General features: G+C 38.7%; 1 protein-coding gene across 7 annotated transcripts in view; it reads left to right on the forward strand.

Annotated features, from left to right (window-relative positions):
• rai14 (retinoic acid induced 14) overlaps nucleotides 1-18678 on the forward strand; it is a 271305-nt gene that overhangs the window by 66761 nt on the left and 185866 nt on the right. For 3 of the 7 annotated variants that reach the window (XM_043681105.1, XM_043681627.1, XM_043681541.1), the window contains exon 1: nucleotides 15789-15845. The exons of the other annotated variants lie outside the window; for them this stretch is intronic. In XM_043681105.1, the coding sequence (XP_043537040.1) occupies nucleotides 15789-15845 (57 nt within the window). Of the gene's footprint in view, nucleotides 1-15788; nucleotides 15846-18678 lie in introns of those variants that run through there. 7 annotated transcript variants of the gene reach the window in all.

The following is an 18678-nucleotide window of genomic DNA, read 5'->3' on the forward strand; positions in this document are numbered from 1 at the left end:
GATCAAGGCAAAAGTTGGAAAATTATAGGCCAATTAGCCTAACCTCGGTTGTTGGTAAAATTCTAGAATCCATCATTAAGGATGAGGTTTCTAAATTCTTGGAAGAGCAGGGTCGGATTAGAACAAGTCAACATGGATTTAGTAAGGGGAGGTCGTGCCTGACAAACCTGTTGGAGTTCTTTGAAGAGGTGACAAGTAGATTAGACTGGGAAACCCAGTGGATGTGGTCTACCTAAACTTCCAAAAGGCCTTTGATAAGGTTCCACACGGGAGGCTGCTGAGCAAGGTGAGGGCCCATGGTGTTTGAGGTGAGCTACTGGCATGGATTGAGGATTGGCTGTCTGACAGAAGGCAGAGAGTTGGGATAAAAAGTTCTTTTTCGGAATGGCAGCCAGTGTTGGGGCCACAGCTGTTCACATTATATATTAATGATCTGGATGTAGGGACTGGGGGCATTCGAGCGAAGTTTGCCGATGATATGAAGTTAGGTGGACAGACAGGTAGTACTGAGGAGGTGGGGAGGCTGCAGAAGGATCTAGACAGTTTGGGAGAGTGGTCCAGGAAATGGCTGATGGAATTCAATGTGAGCAAATGTGAGGTCTTGCACTTTGGAAAAAAGGAATACAAGCATGGAATACTTTCTAAACAGTGAGAAAATTCGTAAAGCCAAAGTACAAAGGGATCTGGGAGTGCTCGTTGAGGATTCTCTAAAGGTAAACATGCAGGTTGAGTCCGTGATTAAGAAAGCGAATGCAATGTTGTCATTTATCTCAAGAGGGTTGGAATATGAAAGCACCGTTGTGCTACTGAGACTTTATAAAGCTCTGGTTAGGCCCCATTTGGAGTACTGTGTCCAGTTTTGGTCCCCGCACCTCAGGAAGGACATACTGGCACTGGAGCCTGTCCAGCGGAGATTCACACAGATGATCCCTGGACTGGTAGGTCTAACATACGAGGAACGGCTGAGAATCATGGGATTGTATTCATTGGAGTTTAGAAGATTAAGGGGAGATCTAATAGAAACTTACAAGATAATACATGGCTTGGAAAGGGTGGACGCTAGGAAATTGTTTCCGTTAGGTGAGGAGACAAGGACCCGTGGACACAGCCTTAGAATTAGAGGGGGTAAATTCAGAACAGAAATGTGGAGACATTTCTCCAGCCAGAGAGTGGTGGGCCTGTGGAATTCATTGCCGCGGAGTGCAGTGGAGGCCAGGACGCTAAATATCTTCAAGGCAGTGATTGATAAATTCTTGATGTCACAAGGAATTAAGGGCTATGGGGAGAATGCGGGTGGGTGGAGTTGAAATGCCCATCAACCATGATTTGAATGGCGGAGTGGTCTCGAAGGGCCGAATGGCCTTACTTCCACCCCTATGTCTTGTGGTCTAAAAACAACTGCATGAAATGCAGTTCTTTTTGTATATTCCTGTGCCTGGCTTAATTGTTTCTCCAGACTGAATAATCTGCAAATGACTTTTATCCCAATATGTGAAGCTTGGCAGGCAGGTCAAAAGCAAACAGAAGGTATTGAACTGAGAGACTGGCTTTGATTATTTTTATGACATCTTAAATTCAATTCAAACTTTGTTTTTGTTTAATGCTGGTTTAATGACCTTAGTTCAACTGGAACAGTTTTAAAAGATCAAATTTTAAAAATTGCATTTTGGCACTGGCATTGAGAAACTGTAGTACTCTGGCTATGATTTTCGTAGGATACCAGGTTATAGTCCAACAGGTTTAATTGAAAGCACTAGCTTTCAGAGCGCTGCTCCTTCATCAGTTGTTTGTGGAGTACATAATTGTAAGATACAGAATTTATAGTCTACAGTGTGATGTAATTGAAATTAAACGCTGAAAAATACCTTGATTGTTTGTTAAGTCTCTCATCTGTTAGAATGACCATGTTAGTTTCACTTCTTTCATATGTAAATCACAAAGCTTTTTTTTAAAAGTTACATTCTCTGGTTAACTGTAACACTTGGTGTCAGCCCAGATAATGTGTTGAAGGTATTAACCCCCATGTTCTGCTGTCTGTGCCATAATGTTTAGACTGATTCTAATCAAAAAAGTGAATTAACAGAATCTTACATGGATTCATGCAGTTTGTGAGCAAAGTACAATGCAACTCTGCAAGTGCGAATTCAGCCTACAAAAGTTTGTGTGTGTGTGCGCATGTGGGTTTGTGTGTGTGTTTGGGGTGGGGAGTTGAGTGTCTGTGAGAGAGAATGTATATGTGTGTATGAGTGTAAAAGGATCTAAGTCTGTGAGAGGGTGAAGTGCGAATTCAGCCTACAAAAGTTTGTGTGTGTGTGCGCATGTGGGTTTGTGTGTGTTTGGGGTGGGGAGTTGAGTGTCTGTGAGAGGGAATGTTTACGCGTGTATGAGTGTAAAAGGATCTAAGTCTGTGAGAGGGTGCATGTATGAATGTGTGTGTGTGTGTGTGTGTGTGTGTGTGTGTATGGTGCAATAGCCTGTGCTCTGTTTCACCAATGTACCATGCCTCAGGGCAACAGATGAATGGCCACCGCACAACAATCAACCTAAAGGAGTATTCCCTTCCAGTTGAGGAACACTTCAGCGGTCCAGGACATTCAACCTTGAGTCTTCGGGTGACCATCCTCCAAGGTGGACTTCGGGATAGGCAGCAGCGAAACGTGGCCAAGCAGAGGCTAATAGTTAAGTTCGTTACCCATAGGGAAGGCCTCAATCGGGATCTTGGGTTTATGTCACGCTACAGGTGACTCCATTGCACTACACACAGACACAAACACACACACACACACACACACACACACACACACACTTCGGGATAGGCAGCAGCGAAACGTGGCCAAGCAGAGGCTAATAGTTAAGTTCGTTACCCATAGGGAAGGCCTCAATCGGGATCTTGGGTTCATGTCACGCTACAGGTGACTCCATTGCACTACAAACAGACACAAAAACACACACACACACACACAGGCACTCCTATGTATACGCGCATTCACACATATACACAATTGTTTGTGGGGTGAATTTGCACTTGCAGAGTTATGTTGTACTTTGGTCAAAAACTGCATGAATCCATGTAAGATTCTGTTAATTCATTTTTAAGATTAGAATCAGCCTAAACGTTATGGCACAGACTGCAACATACAGCGGGCTAACACCTCCAACACATTATCTGGGCTGACACCAATTGTTAAAGTTAACCTGAGAATGTAGCTTAAAAACAGCTTTGTGATTTACATATGAAAGAAATAAAACTAACATGGTCATTCTAACAGATGAGAGACTTAACAAACAATCAAGGTATTTTTCAATATATAATTCCGTTACATCACACTGTAGACTTTTGCTATAAATTCTGTGTCTTATAAATTGTGTACTCCACAAACACCTGATGAAGGAGCAGTGCTCCGAAAGCTAATGCTTCCAATTAAACCTGTTGGACTATAACTTGGTGTTGGGTGATTTTTAACATTCAGATGAAGTACATTAATTTCCTTGTGGGAGTGGCTTACTTTTGCTCCCAATTTATATGTTTGTAACTGTCTCAAGCCACCAATGATATCTCATCATTTCTCTTTACACAGAGAATGTATCTCTGGCGATGGCAAGGGAGCAAAAAGTGAGGATGTGTAATGGAAGCTGAATATTAGTTGCATCTGAAAGGACAATAGCAAAGTGATGAAAATTTGCGTTGAAGCTTTAAAATGTATTAATGAGGTCCATTTTGAGAGTTGTTGCAACAAAAAAAAATTGGAAATGATTCAAAATCTGGCAATGTAAAAGGAATGAAGTCATGAAGTAAATGAGTAGTAGTTAGAAAAATTGACCATAGACACAGAAAAATTGATGGAGTTATTAAAATGGTGACAATGTGATGAATCTAGATAGTTGGTCCAAGAAGTAAGATGGCCAATTGGAAATGGAAATTAGTTTTAAAATAAGTTCAAAAGGCACTAGAAATAACTCAAAATCTGAAATTGCTGGAAAAATACAGCAGGTCAGGCAGTATCTGTGGAGAGAAAGCAGAGGTAATGTTTTGGATTCAGTGACCCTTCTTCAGAGCTAGGAAGAATCCCTTCACTTGATAAACCTATTCAGTAATTTTCTAAACAGGTAAAAGAACAAAAATATTGGAGTTGTTGAAAATATATTTGCTGCCCTTGTTGGAAAGTTTGAGTTGAGATCTTGAATCTGGATGTCCTTGCTAATGTGCTTAATTACTGCAGAAGTTATATACTATATAATGGACAGCTAAGAGTAGTTACAAGTCTAACTCAATCCAACATTTCTGACATGGGCATAATCTTGAACTCAAGGCAGACAAGCAGGAGGCTGGAAGAGCAGAGCAAACCAGGCAGCATCAGGAGGTGGAGATGTCAACGTTTCGGGTGTAACTGTTCTTCAGGAAGGGTCTCCGACGATCGAGGCTGAAGAAGGGTTACACTGAAATGTTGACTTCTCTACCTGATACTGCTTGGCTTGCTGTGTTTTTCCAGCCTCCTGCTTGTGTACCTTGGAGTCCAGCATCTGCAGTTTTTTTGTCTCTAACCTTTTTTGTCTATAATTTTGAACTCATCTGATCATTGAGACTCTCTTCTACTTTGTATTATGGCTTTTAAATATTATTTTCCTGTTTTGACTTTTAACATGCCAAGTTCAGAAGAGATAATGTTGCTTTCATTGAATCTTTGAGGAACAAAGTTCTAAGATAAATGTATCTCTCTCCAATATCTTTTTTTAAAAAAATTCTCTTTGGAGTAGTATTTTTCTAAATGCCAGCTATATTTGTATAACATGTTTCAGATGTTAAAGTTCTTTGAATGCTGAAGCCACAAATGGTGCAGGCTCCTGCTTCATTTCACAGATTCCATCCTAAAAAAGAAACAAATCTGTTTTTGGTTTAGATTTTGTACTTTATCTAATAGAAATCATCCTGATGCAGTGCACTTTACTCGATTGCTGCAGGCATTGTTTCTATCTTAGAAATTATTTGAATCTGTAATTTCGAACATGCAGCAAACTAAGTTGAGTTGATGGTAAATTATTTCTTTTAATATTAATGCAGGAATGCATTAGTTTTCAACCAGAGGTTCTCTTGCAACATCTTAAGTACCACATGCTGTAGTCATATATTGCTTAATACTGTATTGCTGTCCCACTATCTATTTACGTAAGTGTAAATATGAATGCATTCAAGCCTTCAACATCTCCACACACACCTCAGGCTCCGCTTTCTCACTTGCATTCCTTTCTAAGGATTTCCTTTTAGCCTTCTGTACAATCCCCTCCAAGTATAAACTTTTATTGTCCAAGTAACTCTTTATTTGGGAGAGTTTGTTTTTGATTAGGGGGAACATTATGGCTGTACTTAGGGAGGATATTCTTGGGAAATTATCCAGCAAAGTTATATTGGTGAAACTTAAAAATAAGAAAGGGTTGATCACCTTGTTGGGATTGTGATATGGGCCCCCTTATAGTCAGCAGGAAATTGAGAAGCAAATATGTCAGGAGATTTCCGATATTTGTAAGAAAAATAGGGTTATAATAGTAGGGGATCTTACCTTTCCAAACATAGACTGGGCTGTCATGGTGTTCAGGGCTTGAATGGAGAGGAATTAATTAAGTGTGTACAGGAAAAATGTATTATTCAATATGTGAATGTACCTACGAGAGAAGGAGCAATACTTGACATTGTTGGGAAATAAGGTCGGGCAAGTGAATGAGGTGTCATTGGGGAACACTTTGAGACCAGTGACCATACTTCCATAATTTTTAAAATAGTTATGGAAAAGGATAGATCCGATCTAAAAATTAAAGTTCTAAATTGGAGTCAGGCCAATTTTGTTGGGATTAGATAGGAACTTTCAAAAGTTGATTGGTGAGGCTATTTGTAGGTAAAGGGACAGTTGAGAAGTAGGAGGCCTTTAAGAATGAGATATCAAGAGTTCAGAGACAATATTTAAATTAGAAGTTGCTGGAACAGCTCAGCCAGTCTGGTGACTCTTCCTCAGAGCACACTCGATCCAAAATGTTAACTCCGATTTCTTTCCACAGATGCTGCCAGACCTGTTGAACTTTTCCAGCAATTTCTGTATTTGCCTCTGATTTACAGCATCCGTAGTTCTTTTGCTTTTTATTCAGAGACAGTATGTTCATCTTAGTGTGAAGGGCAAGACTGGTGGGTGTAGGGAATGTTGGACGACAGGAGAAATTGAGGCTTAGGCCAAAAAAAAAAGAAAGCATTTATCAAGAATAGACAGCCAGGATTGAGTGAATCTCTGGAAGAGTATTAGGGCAACAGGAGTGTACTTGAGAGAAATCAGAGTGCAGAAATGGAACATGAGGTAGTTTTGGAAAATAGCATTGAGGAGAATCCAAAGATAGTCTATAATTACATTAAGGACAAAAGAAAAACTAGGGAGAGAATAGAGCTCCTTTAAAGATCAATGGAGCCATCTATATGTGGAACCACAGGAGATAGGTGAGATACAAAATGAATATTTCAAGTCAGTATTTACTGTGGAAAAGGACTTGGAAGCGAGGGAACTTGGGGAATCAAATAGTGAAGTCTTGAAGAGAGTTCATATTACAAAAGAACTGGTGCTGAAGGTTTTAAAATCCATAAAGTTAAACAAATTCCTGGGACATGATTCCAAAACTTTGACAGAATCCAGAGAAGGGATTGCTAGGCCCTTTGCTGAAAGTATTTGTAACGTTGATAGCCATGGGTGAGGTGACAAAAGACTAGAGGTTGGCTAATTATAATGGTGCCATTATTTAAGAAAGACTGTAAGGAAAAGCCACAGAGCTATATGTTGGTGAACCTTGAGTCAGTGGTGGGTAAGTTATTGGAGGGGATTCTGAGGTACAGGATTTACATGCATTTGGAAAGGCAAGGACTGTTTAGGGATAGTCAGCATGGCTTTGTGCATGGGAAATCGTGCCTCACTAACATTTAAAAGACATTTGGATACGTATGTGAATGGGAAATGTTTGGAACAATTTAGGGCAGATGCAGGCAAGTGGGACTAGTTTAGCTAGGGACTGAGATCAGCATGGACTAGTTGCACCAAAATGTCTCTTGCTGTGTTGTATGACTCTATAATTTGATTGAGTTTTTTGAAAAGGTGACAAAGAAAATTGATGAAGGCAGAGAGATAGACATTGTCTATGTGGGCAAGATCAAAGCGTTCGACAAGATTCTGCATGAAAATGTGTTGCTGGAAAAGCGCAGCAGGTCAGGCAGCATCCAACTGAAAATGTGCTGATCTCCAGCATCTGCAGTCCTCACTTTCTCCTCGAAGATTCTGCATAGTCAACTGGTTAGTAAAATTATGTCATGAGATCCAGAGCGAGCTCGACAATTGGATACAAAATTGGTTTAAAGAGCAGGTGGTGGCGGAGGGTTGATTTTTAACTGGAAGCCTGTGACCAGTGGTGTGCCACAAGGATCAATGCTGGATCTACTGCTTTTCATAATTTATGTAACTGATTTGAATATAGAAGATATGGTTAGTAGGTTTGAAGATGACACCAAGATCAGTGCTGTAGTGGACAGTGAAGAAGATTATCTTTAGAGTGCAGCGGGACCTTAATCAAATGGGTTAATGGGCCCAGGAGTGGCAGATGGAGTTTAATTTGGATAAATGTGAGGTGTTGCATTTTGGTAAGGGAAACTAGGGCATGACTTATACAGTTAATGACCTTGAGGAGTGTTACCGAACCAAGACACCTAGGGGTGCAGCCTCATAGTTGCTTGAAAGTGGACTCACCGGTAGACAGGGTGGTGACGAAGGTATTTGACACGCTTACCTTCATTGGTCAGAACATTGAGTATAGGAGTTGGGATTTTATGCTGAGGTTGTACAGGACATTGGTGAGGCCACATTTGGAAAACTGAGCACAATTCTGGTCACCCTTCTATGGGAAAGATGTTGTTAAACTTGAGAGGGTGCAGAAAAGATTTACAAGGACATTGCTGTGATTGGAGGGTTTGAGTTTTAGGGAGAGGCTAAATAGGCTGGGGAATCTTTTCCCTGGAGTATCGGAAACTGAGGGGTGACCTTATCGAGGTTTATAAAATCATGAGGGATGTGGATAGGATAAATAGTCAAAGTCTATTTCTCATGGTGGGAGAGTCCTAAAGTAGAGAGCGTAGGTTTAAAGTGAGAATGGAAAGATTTAAAAATAACTTGAGGGGTAAATTTTCCATACAGAGAGTGGTGTGTGTGTGTGGAATGAGTTGCCAAAGGAGATGTTGGAGATGGGTACAATTCCAACATTTAAAAGGCATCTGGATGGTATATGAGTAGCAAGGGTTTAGAGGGATAGGGACCAAATACTGGCAAATGGGACAAGGTCAGATTGGGATATCTAGTTGGCACGGCCAAGTTGGACTGAAGAGTCTGTTTCTGTGCTGTATGACTCTGAGATACTAACTCTAACCCAAACCTGCTTCTTTGTGTTCTGTTGGTCAGTCTCTTGAAGTTGAGGAGATTTGCTCCAGCTCTAAACTGATCAGATTTGAGATGTCAAGTAAATTCAATGCACAATCTGCAGACCATGCCAAAAGTGGGAAGCGGGAGCTTGAAAGTTTGGGTCAGTTGATTATTCAGATGGTTGTACACCCCCTCCCATGTTTCCACTTTGTTTCTGTACATTCAATATAGCATCTCTGTATGTTGGCCCTTTGCCAAAAGGCCCTCCTCCCATTAAATGAGGAAGAAACCAAGGTTTCTCATGAGTTGGCAATATGTTTGACATCTTCAGAGATGCGTCAAAGACATCCCTGAAGTGTTTTTGGTTACTGAGACGGTGTTCTGATTTGGAGGACTTTGCAAAGACACTGGTAATGCTTCTCCAGTTATTTGGTGTTCAACCTGTAGCTTTTCCAAGTCTCCAGAGTTCACAGAAGCACCAGTGTCATTACTGCCTGGTAAAATAATAACTGACTACTTTTTCTGCAGTAACTGGATGTGGAATATGCTGCAGGTGGGAACATCTGATGTGATGCCTGGTGCTAGGATCAGAAACCTTGAATATTTTGTGTGCCACTGCTTCGCTGAAGTAAAGTGAGCAGGAGGCAGAGATTGTGGTCAGTACAGGGGAAACATCTAGGAACAATCCAGTTGGATAGAAGCTTTGGAGATTGAGTTGGTGGTCGTCACCCACTCTGATTCCGAGAATTGGTGATCAAAGAATTCCTGGAAACATATATTTAGCAGTTCATAAAAATGCTCATTCTGTGGTGTCTGTTCTTCTTTAAACAAAGAATGGCTTGCGGTGCAGAATAATTCTCCACAAACTGCAACCACACAAGAATGTGTCTGCTCTTGTTGTCTGGGTGTGCAGTGATTTCTGTAGTATTCCTGCCAGTTCTTAACCATCAATGTTCTGAATACCAACTGAAATCAACAAAATTCCTTGATGCATTGGTGGCGCTATATTCATGGAGGGGGATAAACTGCTAGTCAGAAGAATTCTGCATTTCCTATGGAAAAGAATACTTCAATGTTATGTTTTTTCCCCCTTATACATTCATGAGATGATGATGTCTTAATTCCAGATTTTTTAGTTGAATTCAAATTCCACCATCTGCCGTGCTGTCGCAGATTTGAACCTGCGTGTCCAGAACATTATCTGGATTGATTGTCTAGCGATAATACTCAAGTTTATTCCCACCACCTGTATACTGCTGCTGTAATGCTCTTCAATATTGTATTTACTGCTCACTAATTCATATTAGTTATTCTTGTCATTCAATTTAAAGAGTGTTCTCCTGACATAATCCAACAAAGGCTGAAATAATCATTTGTAGTAGGTGATGTTTTGTTGTTCAGGTGGCTATTGCATGAATGATTCTCAAACCCAACATCCCACTGTGGATAAGACCCAAATGATAGCACTGTTGTAGTGCCACTACCAAACAGCATTCATGGAATATATGCTCTCATTCTTCAGTGACATTGGAAATAATTTAATCTTTTTCATGCTCTATTTGCCACCAAAACAAATCAACTGCAGGTGCAAGCTTGCAATTTAATATTGCAGCAAAACAAAGAAGAGGGGTGCAATGGTGACTACATGTCATATTTAATGCACTCTGAACTCTGAGACATTGATGTATGGATACAAACTGGGCATTTTTTTAAAAATGCAGTTGAAATTATGATTAACTGCTACTGTGAAGGAAAAACATCTCTGAATAGTAAACTCATTCAGAGAAACTATCAGTCTGAGAAGCACAAAGTCTGTAAAAGCTTTTTTGTGGAAAGTAATGGGAAACAAAGTTTTTAAAAAGAGTAGTAAGAGCAATAAAAGCCCACGAGCAGTAAGGGATTAAATCTAAATGCAGTTTCCCAAAACAAGCCAAATTTTGGACACTGAAAACATTTTATGTTTTGTCAAGAAAAGGTACAAAACAGTTGTTAAAGCTAGGCTGTGGTGCAGAGTTGAAACTTCTAACTGAGTTGACAAATTTAAATTATTTATGCAATGACAAAGTTAGCAGCAGTTGAAGATATTTCTTCAGGTTCAGATTTAAAGAGCATAATTGAAAAAGGAAAGAAAATTGAGACTAAGAATCATGATAGCAATTCGACGTACTAGAGCTCTTACAGTGAAGTTAGTAAAATCTTTATTATTTGGACAGTCTGACAAATTAAGTATTTTTTTGGAAATTAAAAAGTTTTTAAAATTTCCTCATTAAAATATGAAAATCCAATTAAGAGTGAGAGTGTGGTATTGAATTTGGTGCAGAACTAGCTTGGACATAAAATGATGTGAATGATATCAGGGCAGACATCTTTGATATATGGTCAAAAACATCGAATCTTATTTAATGAAGCCATTTTGAAAGAATTTCTATCCATTGATCTGTTGGAAATCCTTCAGCCATTTTGGAAAACTAATAACTTCTTTGACCACTATAATGATGCCATATTGTTAAAGGAAAACTGATCTTTACTTAGAAAACAACATTTAAAATAGTAAGTTTTATAACAGCTCTCAGATTTACGACAACATAATTGTTAACATTGGTCTTGTATTTAAAATTCTAAGGCAGCAAAATGAATGTAGTGTATGCAGTTGCGTACCCTAATAATCTTCCAAATCAAGAAAATAGTTGACAACTTCAAATGCCTATCAATAATCAGCCAATTAAATAAAATTCACCAACATCAAGCTTTCCATCAGAGGAATTCAAGCTATTAGATACATTTGAGAGCTCAGCAAACTGGAAAATGTTTTGAAGATTTTGAACATTTTCTGGATCGGAAGCCAAATGTAGTGCAGAATGTGTGAGCAAACCTGTCTACTTATGGGAATAACATCCAATCATGTACTACACAGAAAACCGATAGGGAAATAAATTGCATTTAATAATATCCTAACAGTTTCTGAGCAGTATTTCACTTCAAGTACAGTAGGACACTGTCAAAATCATACTGAAGTAGTGGGCACTAACTGAGAAAGTCTTTGTGTCTCGATAATGTTTTACATGTGATATCTGAATCATGCAGCTTTGGAAATTGCAATAAGAGTTTATTTGCAAGAGAATTTTCATTGCCGATTAGAACATTCAACTACTGAGCTTTGTCCATTAAAGGAGGAACTGACTGTAGAACAAGCTGTCCAAGTAGTGGTTCGCACAATATCTAGAAAATTATTGAAGAAGCTTCATATGGCAAGGATTCCACTTCATTCAGAACATTCAGTAATATTGACTGCTTAAAGCACAATAGACCAAAATAGACACACCATTCGTCTGACGAATGTTCTCCGTGGTAAAGTCAAACACAAAGTCCTAACTTGTGTTCTGTCATAGGTTTGTCCAAATATCACACAAGTGAAGGCAAACTGATCAGCCCTGCTCCAACAACAGCCTAGTAATACTTGAAGATATGCTATATTCTGAAGTACGAACAACAAATTGATTATTTATTTTTTAATTAACTCATAGAATGTGGGCAGTACTGGCTGGTCCAATATTTATTACCCATCCCTTTGAGAATATGACATTGAGCCACTGCTTTTCAGCACTGCAATCTATTGTTCTCTATTGTTTTTAATGCAACATGTACATTTATGTCTTGGTCAGAATCTTAAAGACCAGGTTGATACTGCAAGGGAATTAGCAACTTCTTGGGAGGAGTAATGATGTAAGACTAGAGAACTTAATTTCTTTCTAAGGAAAATATCAATGGCATTAGAAACTCATAATGGTAGAGATGTAATATAACCACTTCATAATTCTCATTACATCCCAGAGCTATAAGACCACAAGGCAAAAGCGAGGACTGCAGATGCTGGAACCCAGAGTCTAGATTAGAGTGGTGCTGGAAACGCACAGCAGGTCAGGCAGCATCCGAGGAAAATCGACGTTTCAGGCAAAAGCCCTTCATCAGGAATGGAGGCAGGGAGCCAGATCTTTCAGCCAGATCCATTCAATCTCTGAAGTAACAGAAATCAGCAACGAGAACGATCACCTCGTGTTCCCAAACAGGCTTATAGACTTTCCTGATCTCCACATTAAAATAACATGTTAAAGCTAGGCAACAACATTGAAAGGAGTAAAGAAATGAAGAAGTAATACCAGGAAAATCTTGTAAAAATAAATTTTGATAATTCATTTGATTCTCATTGATGTTAATCATTGTTGACAACTGATGCAAAAAGCTTGGGGTAAGTGTTGTGTAAGGCTTCAGCACCCTGGAGTAACCTTGCAATGATGTCACAAAGCTGCACCTCATTGGCATAAATAGCATGGTGGAGTTGGTGAAGTTGGAACACACTAGAGGGAATACTTTGGAGTCTTTGGCGTGGGTCTTTCTGAAAGGAACATGACACATGGAATGTGACTATAAGTTATAGCCTAATATATCTATGATTACCATGTAGTACAGTATTTGGTATGGAATTATAATAAATACTGTGACTTTGAAGTCATCATGTAATGAACTAAACCTAACTAAATCTGCCTATAACTTAGCTATAATGACCGGGTCATGGCATGTAAATATTTGATGAAGAAATCCTGAAACTAGTGTTTTATGGTGCTTTGAAGTTAAAGATATTATTTTTTAGTGGACAACAAAAGAAAAATGAGACTAGATTAGAGTGGTGCTAGAAAAGCACAGCAGGTCAGGCAGCATCCGAGGAGCAGGAAAATCGATGTTTCGGGCAAAAGCCCTTCATCAGGAATGAGCGAGAGGAGGAGAACTTCTTCAAAGTAGGCAACCTTGCAAGAGGATTCGCAGTAAGATTAAAATCAACTATGCAAAAGTGAGGACTGCAGATGCCTGAGATCAGATATATGATTAGAGTGGTGCTGGAAAAGCACAGCAGCTCAGGCAGTATCCGAGGAGCAAGGCAAGAGCTCATTCCTGATGAAGGGCTCCTGCCCTTGGACACTGCCTGACCTGCTGTGCTTTTCCAGCACCACTCTAATCTTGTCTCTGATCTTCAGCATCTGCAGTCCTCGCTTTCGCCGAGCAAAAGAAATATAAAGACTACTTAATGCTTACTCTATAACATGCAGAATATCATACATACACATGTAAAGGTTGCTTCTGAGACCAAACTTTTCAGCTAAAAGTAGGAGGTTAGCAAGAGTCATGCAGAAAGAGTCTCTTTCCCATTGTCTCATCATAGAGATATTAAGGCTCTGCATCAGATAATTGCAGAATTGTCAGGATGCACATTGTTATGTTAACTATAACTCCAACACATAGCCCTTTTTTCTAATTAAACACAAATACGAGAAACTAAATGATGCCTTCGAATAAGTAGGCTACCCTCAGCAATTAGAGGGTGGGTGATAGAAAGAGTTTGGATTTCTTTGCAGAATTGACTGTTATTGGAATTGTAAACACATTGAGCAATTTGCTTTCATTTACCATGAAGTGTGGTGAAAAATTGATCTTGTATGTCATCAAAAAAACATTGTAAAAAGTCTGTGGTTTTCAATGGCTGATAATGCAAATGTAACGAGCAATTACTTCACGTTGAGAAGCATGATCCAGCTGCGAGGATGGCAAATGACAGCCATCCCATTCATTTTTGTAAGCTGATGCCAAATCCATGCTTTCCATCAAGCATCATTAATAGATTTACATTGTCTTGAGCATGGAAGCCAGATGGGCATCACTACAGAGTCACTGATTTGGTAATTATATACTTCTCCTCACATTCTCCCTTGAGACAAAACTCTTCGATAGATTTACATTAATTACGCACACCAGAAGTGGCTGTTAATGGAGATGTATTTTATCAGCATGGTTTGTGTGAGTATACTCAATGGTGTGTTGGATGACATAGTGATCTGAAAATCTGTTTCCATTCAAGAAAATTTGATGACTTTGCAAATATTTCTGGAGTAATTGGATAAACTTGACTTAATCTTATTAATCTTTATAAATTAATCTTATAAATTCAGAATATATTTAAGAATTAACATAAATTAACTGTGTTAAATGCGTGTACTATACTTAAAGCTGGTCAAATGATTAATATAGCATTTGAATGCAGTTTATATTCATGGGTCTTGTACACTGGTATAGCAAAGCTTGGTTAATGTTTTAAGGCAGATTTGTAATGTACACTGGGAGAACTTACTTTTGTAAAATCAAAATGCATAGAAATGTCTGTATCTGGGTTATATACGAGTGAATTAAGGTATAGCAAGACAATAAATCCAGAGGCAAAGTGGGACTCTGGGGACTCTAAGCAAAGGAACCTCTTGTTCAAAGAGCATTCATTATAATTTAAGATGTGTTTCTTCTGCCGAGTAAGGAAAACCTCTATTTGACCTCTTGCCTGAAAGAATGACTTCTGCAAACCTACTGTGTACCCCATTAATATTACACTGGATTGTGTTTTTATACATGAGTGCAAATCCTTTGTTGGTTTCTTGACCTCTTCCCCACATCCACCCCAGCACCTGCAGTTTTAATGCAATGTTTCACCTCAGAATTGGGGAAATAAGTACAACAGTTAAGATGATATTCAAAAAACAATTCCATGTTTTTGGCTTTAGAAGTTTCTATTTGCAAAATTGATATTTCTGTGTTTATCATTAATTCAATGAAGTAACATGTTGTGACTGAATGTGAGTCAGAGCTTTGGTATTATTTGAGCTCAATGATTTCTATTATTCTTGATTATTATAAAGTTATTTTTGTTCTTTAACATCTTGACCTATTTAATTTGTTTTTATTGAATTTTATGCAGGTATATATTAAGATGTTACATCACAAATCTAGAGAATATCAGTGTTCAATAATTTTGCTTTGTAATGTTTAATTAATTACAAAGGGCCTTCAGGCAGCAAGATTTAGTTGATCAGTTTAGCTTTACTTTTAATAACTATTTATTCTATTGTCTCCAAAAACTAATAAACTGTTTTTATTATCCTGGTTAATTTTGAAAATGCAGGCTAAACTGGGGAAAATGTTAAAGGGAATGAAAAAAGATTGGTTAACAAAGAGCTGTCTGGTTTAACATGACACTTTGACAATTTTCTTGAGGATTGGGAAGAGTTAATGACGGGTTTCAGGGAAGGGATGTGAAATTTAAAGCCACATCCTCTAAAATTTTTTATGTGCTAAATATGAATTGTAAGGCGTAAGAGCATTGCAGGCTGAAACAATGGCAGACTGTAGCGCATCCATTTTAACCTTTTGACCTGAAAGGCTTAAATGAATATTGATTTTTTTGCATTTTGCAGATGTGTCCAATGTGAGGTAATGGATTTTATTGCAAGAAAGACATCTAAACAGAAATGACACCACTTTATGAAGACATTGATGATGAAATTCCAGCTAACAATTTCCATAATTCAAGCAGATAATGTACTTTTATCTTTTGTATTGGTTGGGGTTGGGAGATATCTGGTGCACAAATTGTGTGCAAATTCAAGTTATTCTTCCAAGTAATGCCAATCAATAATGTAGTTCTGTCTTTATAACAGCTGGGTATCACACCACAATACATGAATAAGATCATAAGGAATAAGAACTGGAGGAGGGTGTTCAGGCAGTCAAGCCTGCTTCACCGTTCAATAGATTCATGGCTGATCCAATATTCCTCACATCCACTTTTCTGAGCTATTGCTATAACTCTTGGTTCCCCAACTGATCAAGAACCTATCTACCTCGGCCTTAAACACACTCAAGGACTTCACCCTCACAGCTCTCTGTGACAAGGAGTTCCAAAGGCACTCAGCATTCAGAAGAAATTCCTCCTCGTGTCAATCTTAAGTTGGTGTCCCTTTATTCTTAGACTATGGTATCTGGTCCTAGACGTTCCGATAAGGTGCAGTCTCCTCTCAGCATTTACCCTGTCAAGCCCCTTAAGAACCCTACCTGTTTCAATGAGATCACCTCTCATTCTTCCAAACTCCAGCACGCAGATTGCCAGTCTGTTTAGTCTTTGCTAATAAACAATTCATCCATACTAGGTATCATCCTTGCTAATCTTCTCTGAACTGCCTACAATGAATGATACCTACCTTTAAATCAAGAGAACCAAAACTACTCACAGTACTCCAGACGTGGTCACACCAGCACCTTGACCAGTTGCAATAAAGCTTTCATACTCTTAGACTTCAACTCCCTTGAAATAAAGACCAACATTCTATTCGCCTTTCTGATCACCTGCATCTGTGCACTAGCTTTCTGTGTTGGATGTGCAAGTACCCCCAAGTCCCTACCTATTGCAGTTTTCTGCCGTTCCTTTCTATTTAAATCATATCCTGTTCTTTTGATCACTTCTAAAATGAAATGATTTTGTGTTGACAAAAATAACTTCAAGTTTCAACATCTGTTTCAAGATATTTTGACAGAGACAAGGAACAACAGCTACAGTAATTGAGACCTTTTTTCATATCATAACTTGAATATACGCAGATGCATAAAAGTCAAATGCAAATTCCCTTGGTTCTTTTTACAAACATGGTGCACCACACAACCAACCATTTTTATAAGACATGGCAGCCCTACTTGAGTTATTTGAATATAAATTTGTCAGCTATCGTAAGTAGGGCAATTGTTTAACCAGGATGGTTAGGCTTGTCAAGTCTTGGGTCCTGGACGGGGTCTCCTGAGTTAATACAGGTACATATACAATGCTCCCGTTCTTCTGTTTGGGAGCTTTGCACCGAGCATAACTGTTTTGTATTTTGTTTTTTTTTGTGTTTTCTTTTGCTTTTTTTTTGACTTAATAGTTATTTACTTATTTATTGATGTTGCTTTATACAGTGTTAGAGTTTGTTTTGTATTATTGGTTAGTAGTTAGTAGACAGTAGTTGTATTGTAATTTGTGGGGTTTTTTCTCTTTGTTATACTGATATTTGCTATTGATTGTATTTCTCAGTAAGCTTATATGTTTGTAAAGTTAAAAAGTTTGCTAATAAATATATTTACAAAAAAAAGTCAGATGCAAAACCATCTGACTTACTTTGAGTTAATGCCATGCGATAGAAATTTAATAGGTACAGAAGTAAGCCATTCAGGCTATTGAACCCACTCCACCATTTAACGTGATCATAGGCGATCCTCTACTCACTGCCATACAATTCTTCTCATACCCCATACCCTTTCATTTTCTCACTCTCAAAAATCTATTCCTTTCCTAAATATACTCAGCAATTTGCCTTCCACTGCATTCTGTAGGAGAGAATTCCACATGCTCACCATTCTCTGAGCAAATAAATTTCTTCTTACTTCCATCTCAGATGCCCTACCCATATCCTGGGACCATCTCCCCTTATACTGGGCAGCCCCAAGTCTGGAGAAACAACATCCCTGCATCCATTCTTATCCAGAAGGTAATATCCTCTTTCTAAACTCCAGCATATACAGATCCAGTTGACCGAATCACTATTTGCATGATAAATCTGCAATCCCAATAACCAATCTGGTGAGACTTTACTGCACTCCCTCTTTGACAAGTATACTTTTTCTGGGTGACGAAACCAAATTACACACACTACTCCAGTTGTGGTCTTGCCAAGGTTCTATGTGACTGCAGTAAAACTTTGTTGCTCTTCTTCCATACCATTTACCTTCCTAACTGCTTGCTCTCAGTAACTAATGTACAAGGACACCCAAGATTGTACATCAACACTTCCCAGCCTAGCACCATTTAAATAGTAATCTTCTACTAAGGTGTATAACTTCTTACTTTTCCACATGTCATAGACTTTGCTAAAATCCATATAAAAGTTCTGCATGGTAGACTAGTTAGTGAAGCTAGATCACATGGGATTCCAGCAGAGCTTTCCAATTAGATACAAAATTGGCTTAATGGTAAGACACAGAGTGGCGATAGAAAGATGTTGTTCGGACTGCAGATCTGTGATCAGTGGTGTTCCACAGGGATTGGTGCTGGGTCCACTGTTGTTTGTCATTTATTTAAACAATTTGGATGACAATATAGAAAGCGTGGTTAGTACTTTTGTGGACGACCCCAAAATTGGTGGCATAGTCTACAGTGAAGAAGGTTATCTAAGAGTTCAAAGCAATGTCAATCAACTGGGCTTGGGATTAGCAGATGGAGTTTAATTTCTATGAATGTGAAGTGTTGCATGTTGGTAAGATGACCAAAGGGCAAGTCTTAAAAAGTTAATGGTAGGACACTGGAGAGTGTTGGTGAATGGAGAGACCTCAGAGTTCAACTACAAAA

Source organism: Chiloscyllium plagiosum, chromosome 1 (assembly GCF_004010195.1).
Source record: "Chiloscyllium plagiosum isolate BGI_BamShark_2017 chromosome 1, ASM401019v2, whole genome shotgun sequence".
Lineage (NCBI taxonomy): Eukaryota > Metazoa > Chordata > Chondrichthyes > Orectolobiformes > Hemiscylliidae > Chiloscyllium > Chiloscyllium plagiosum.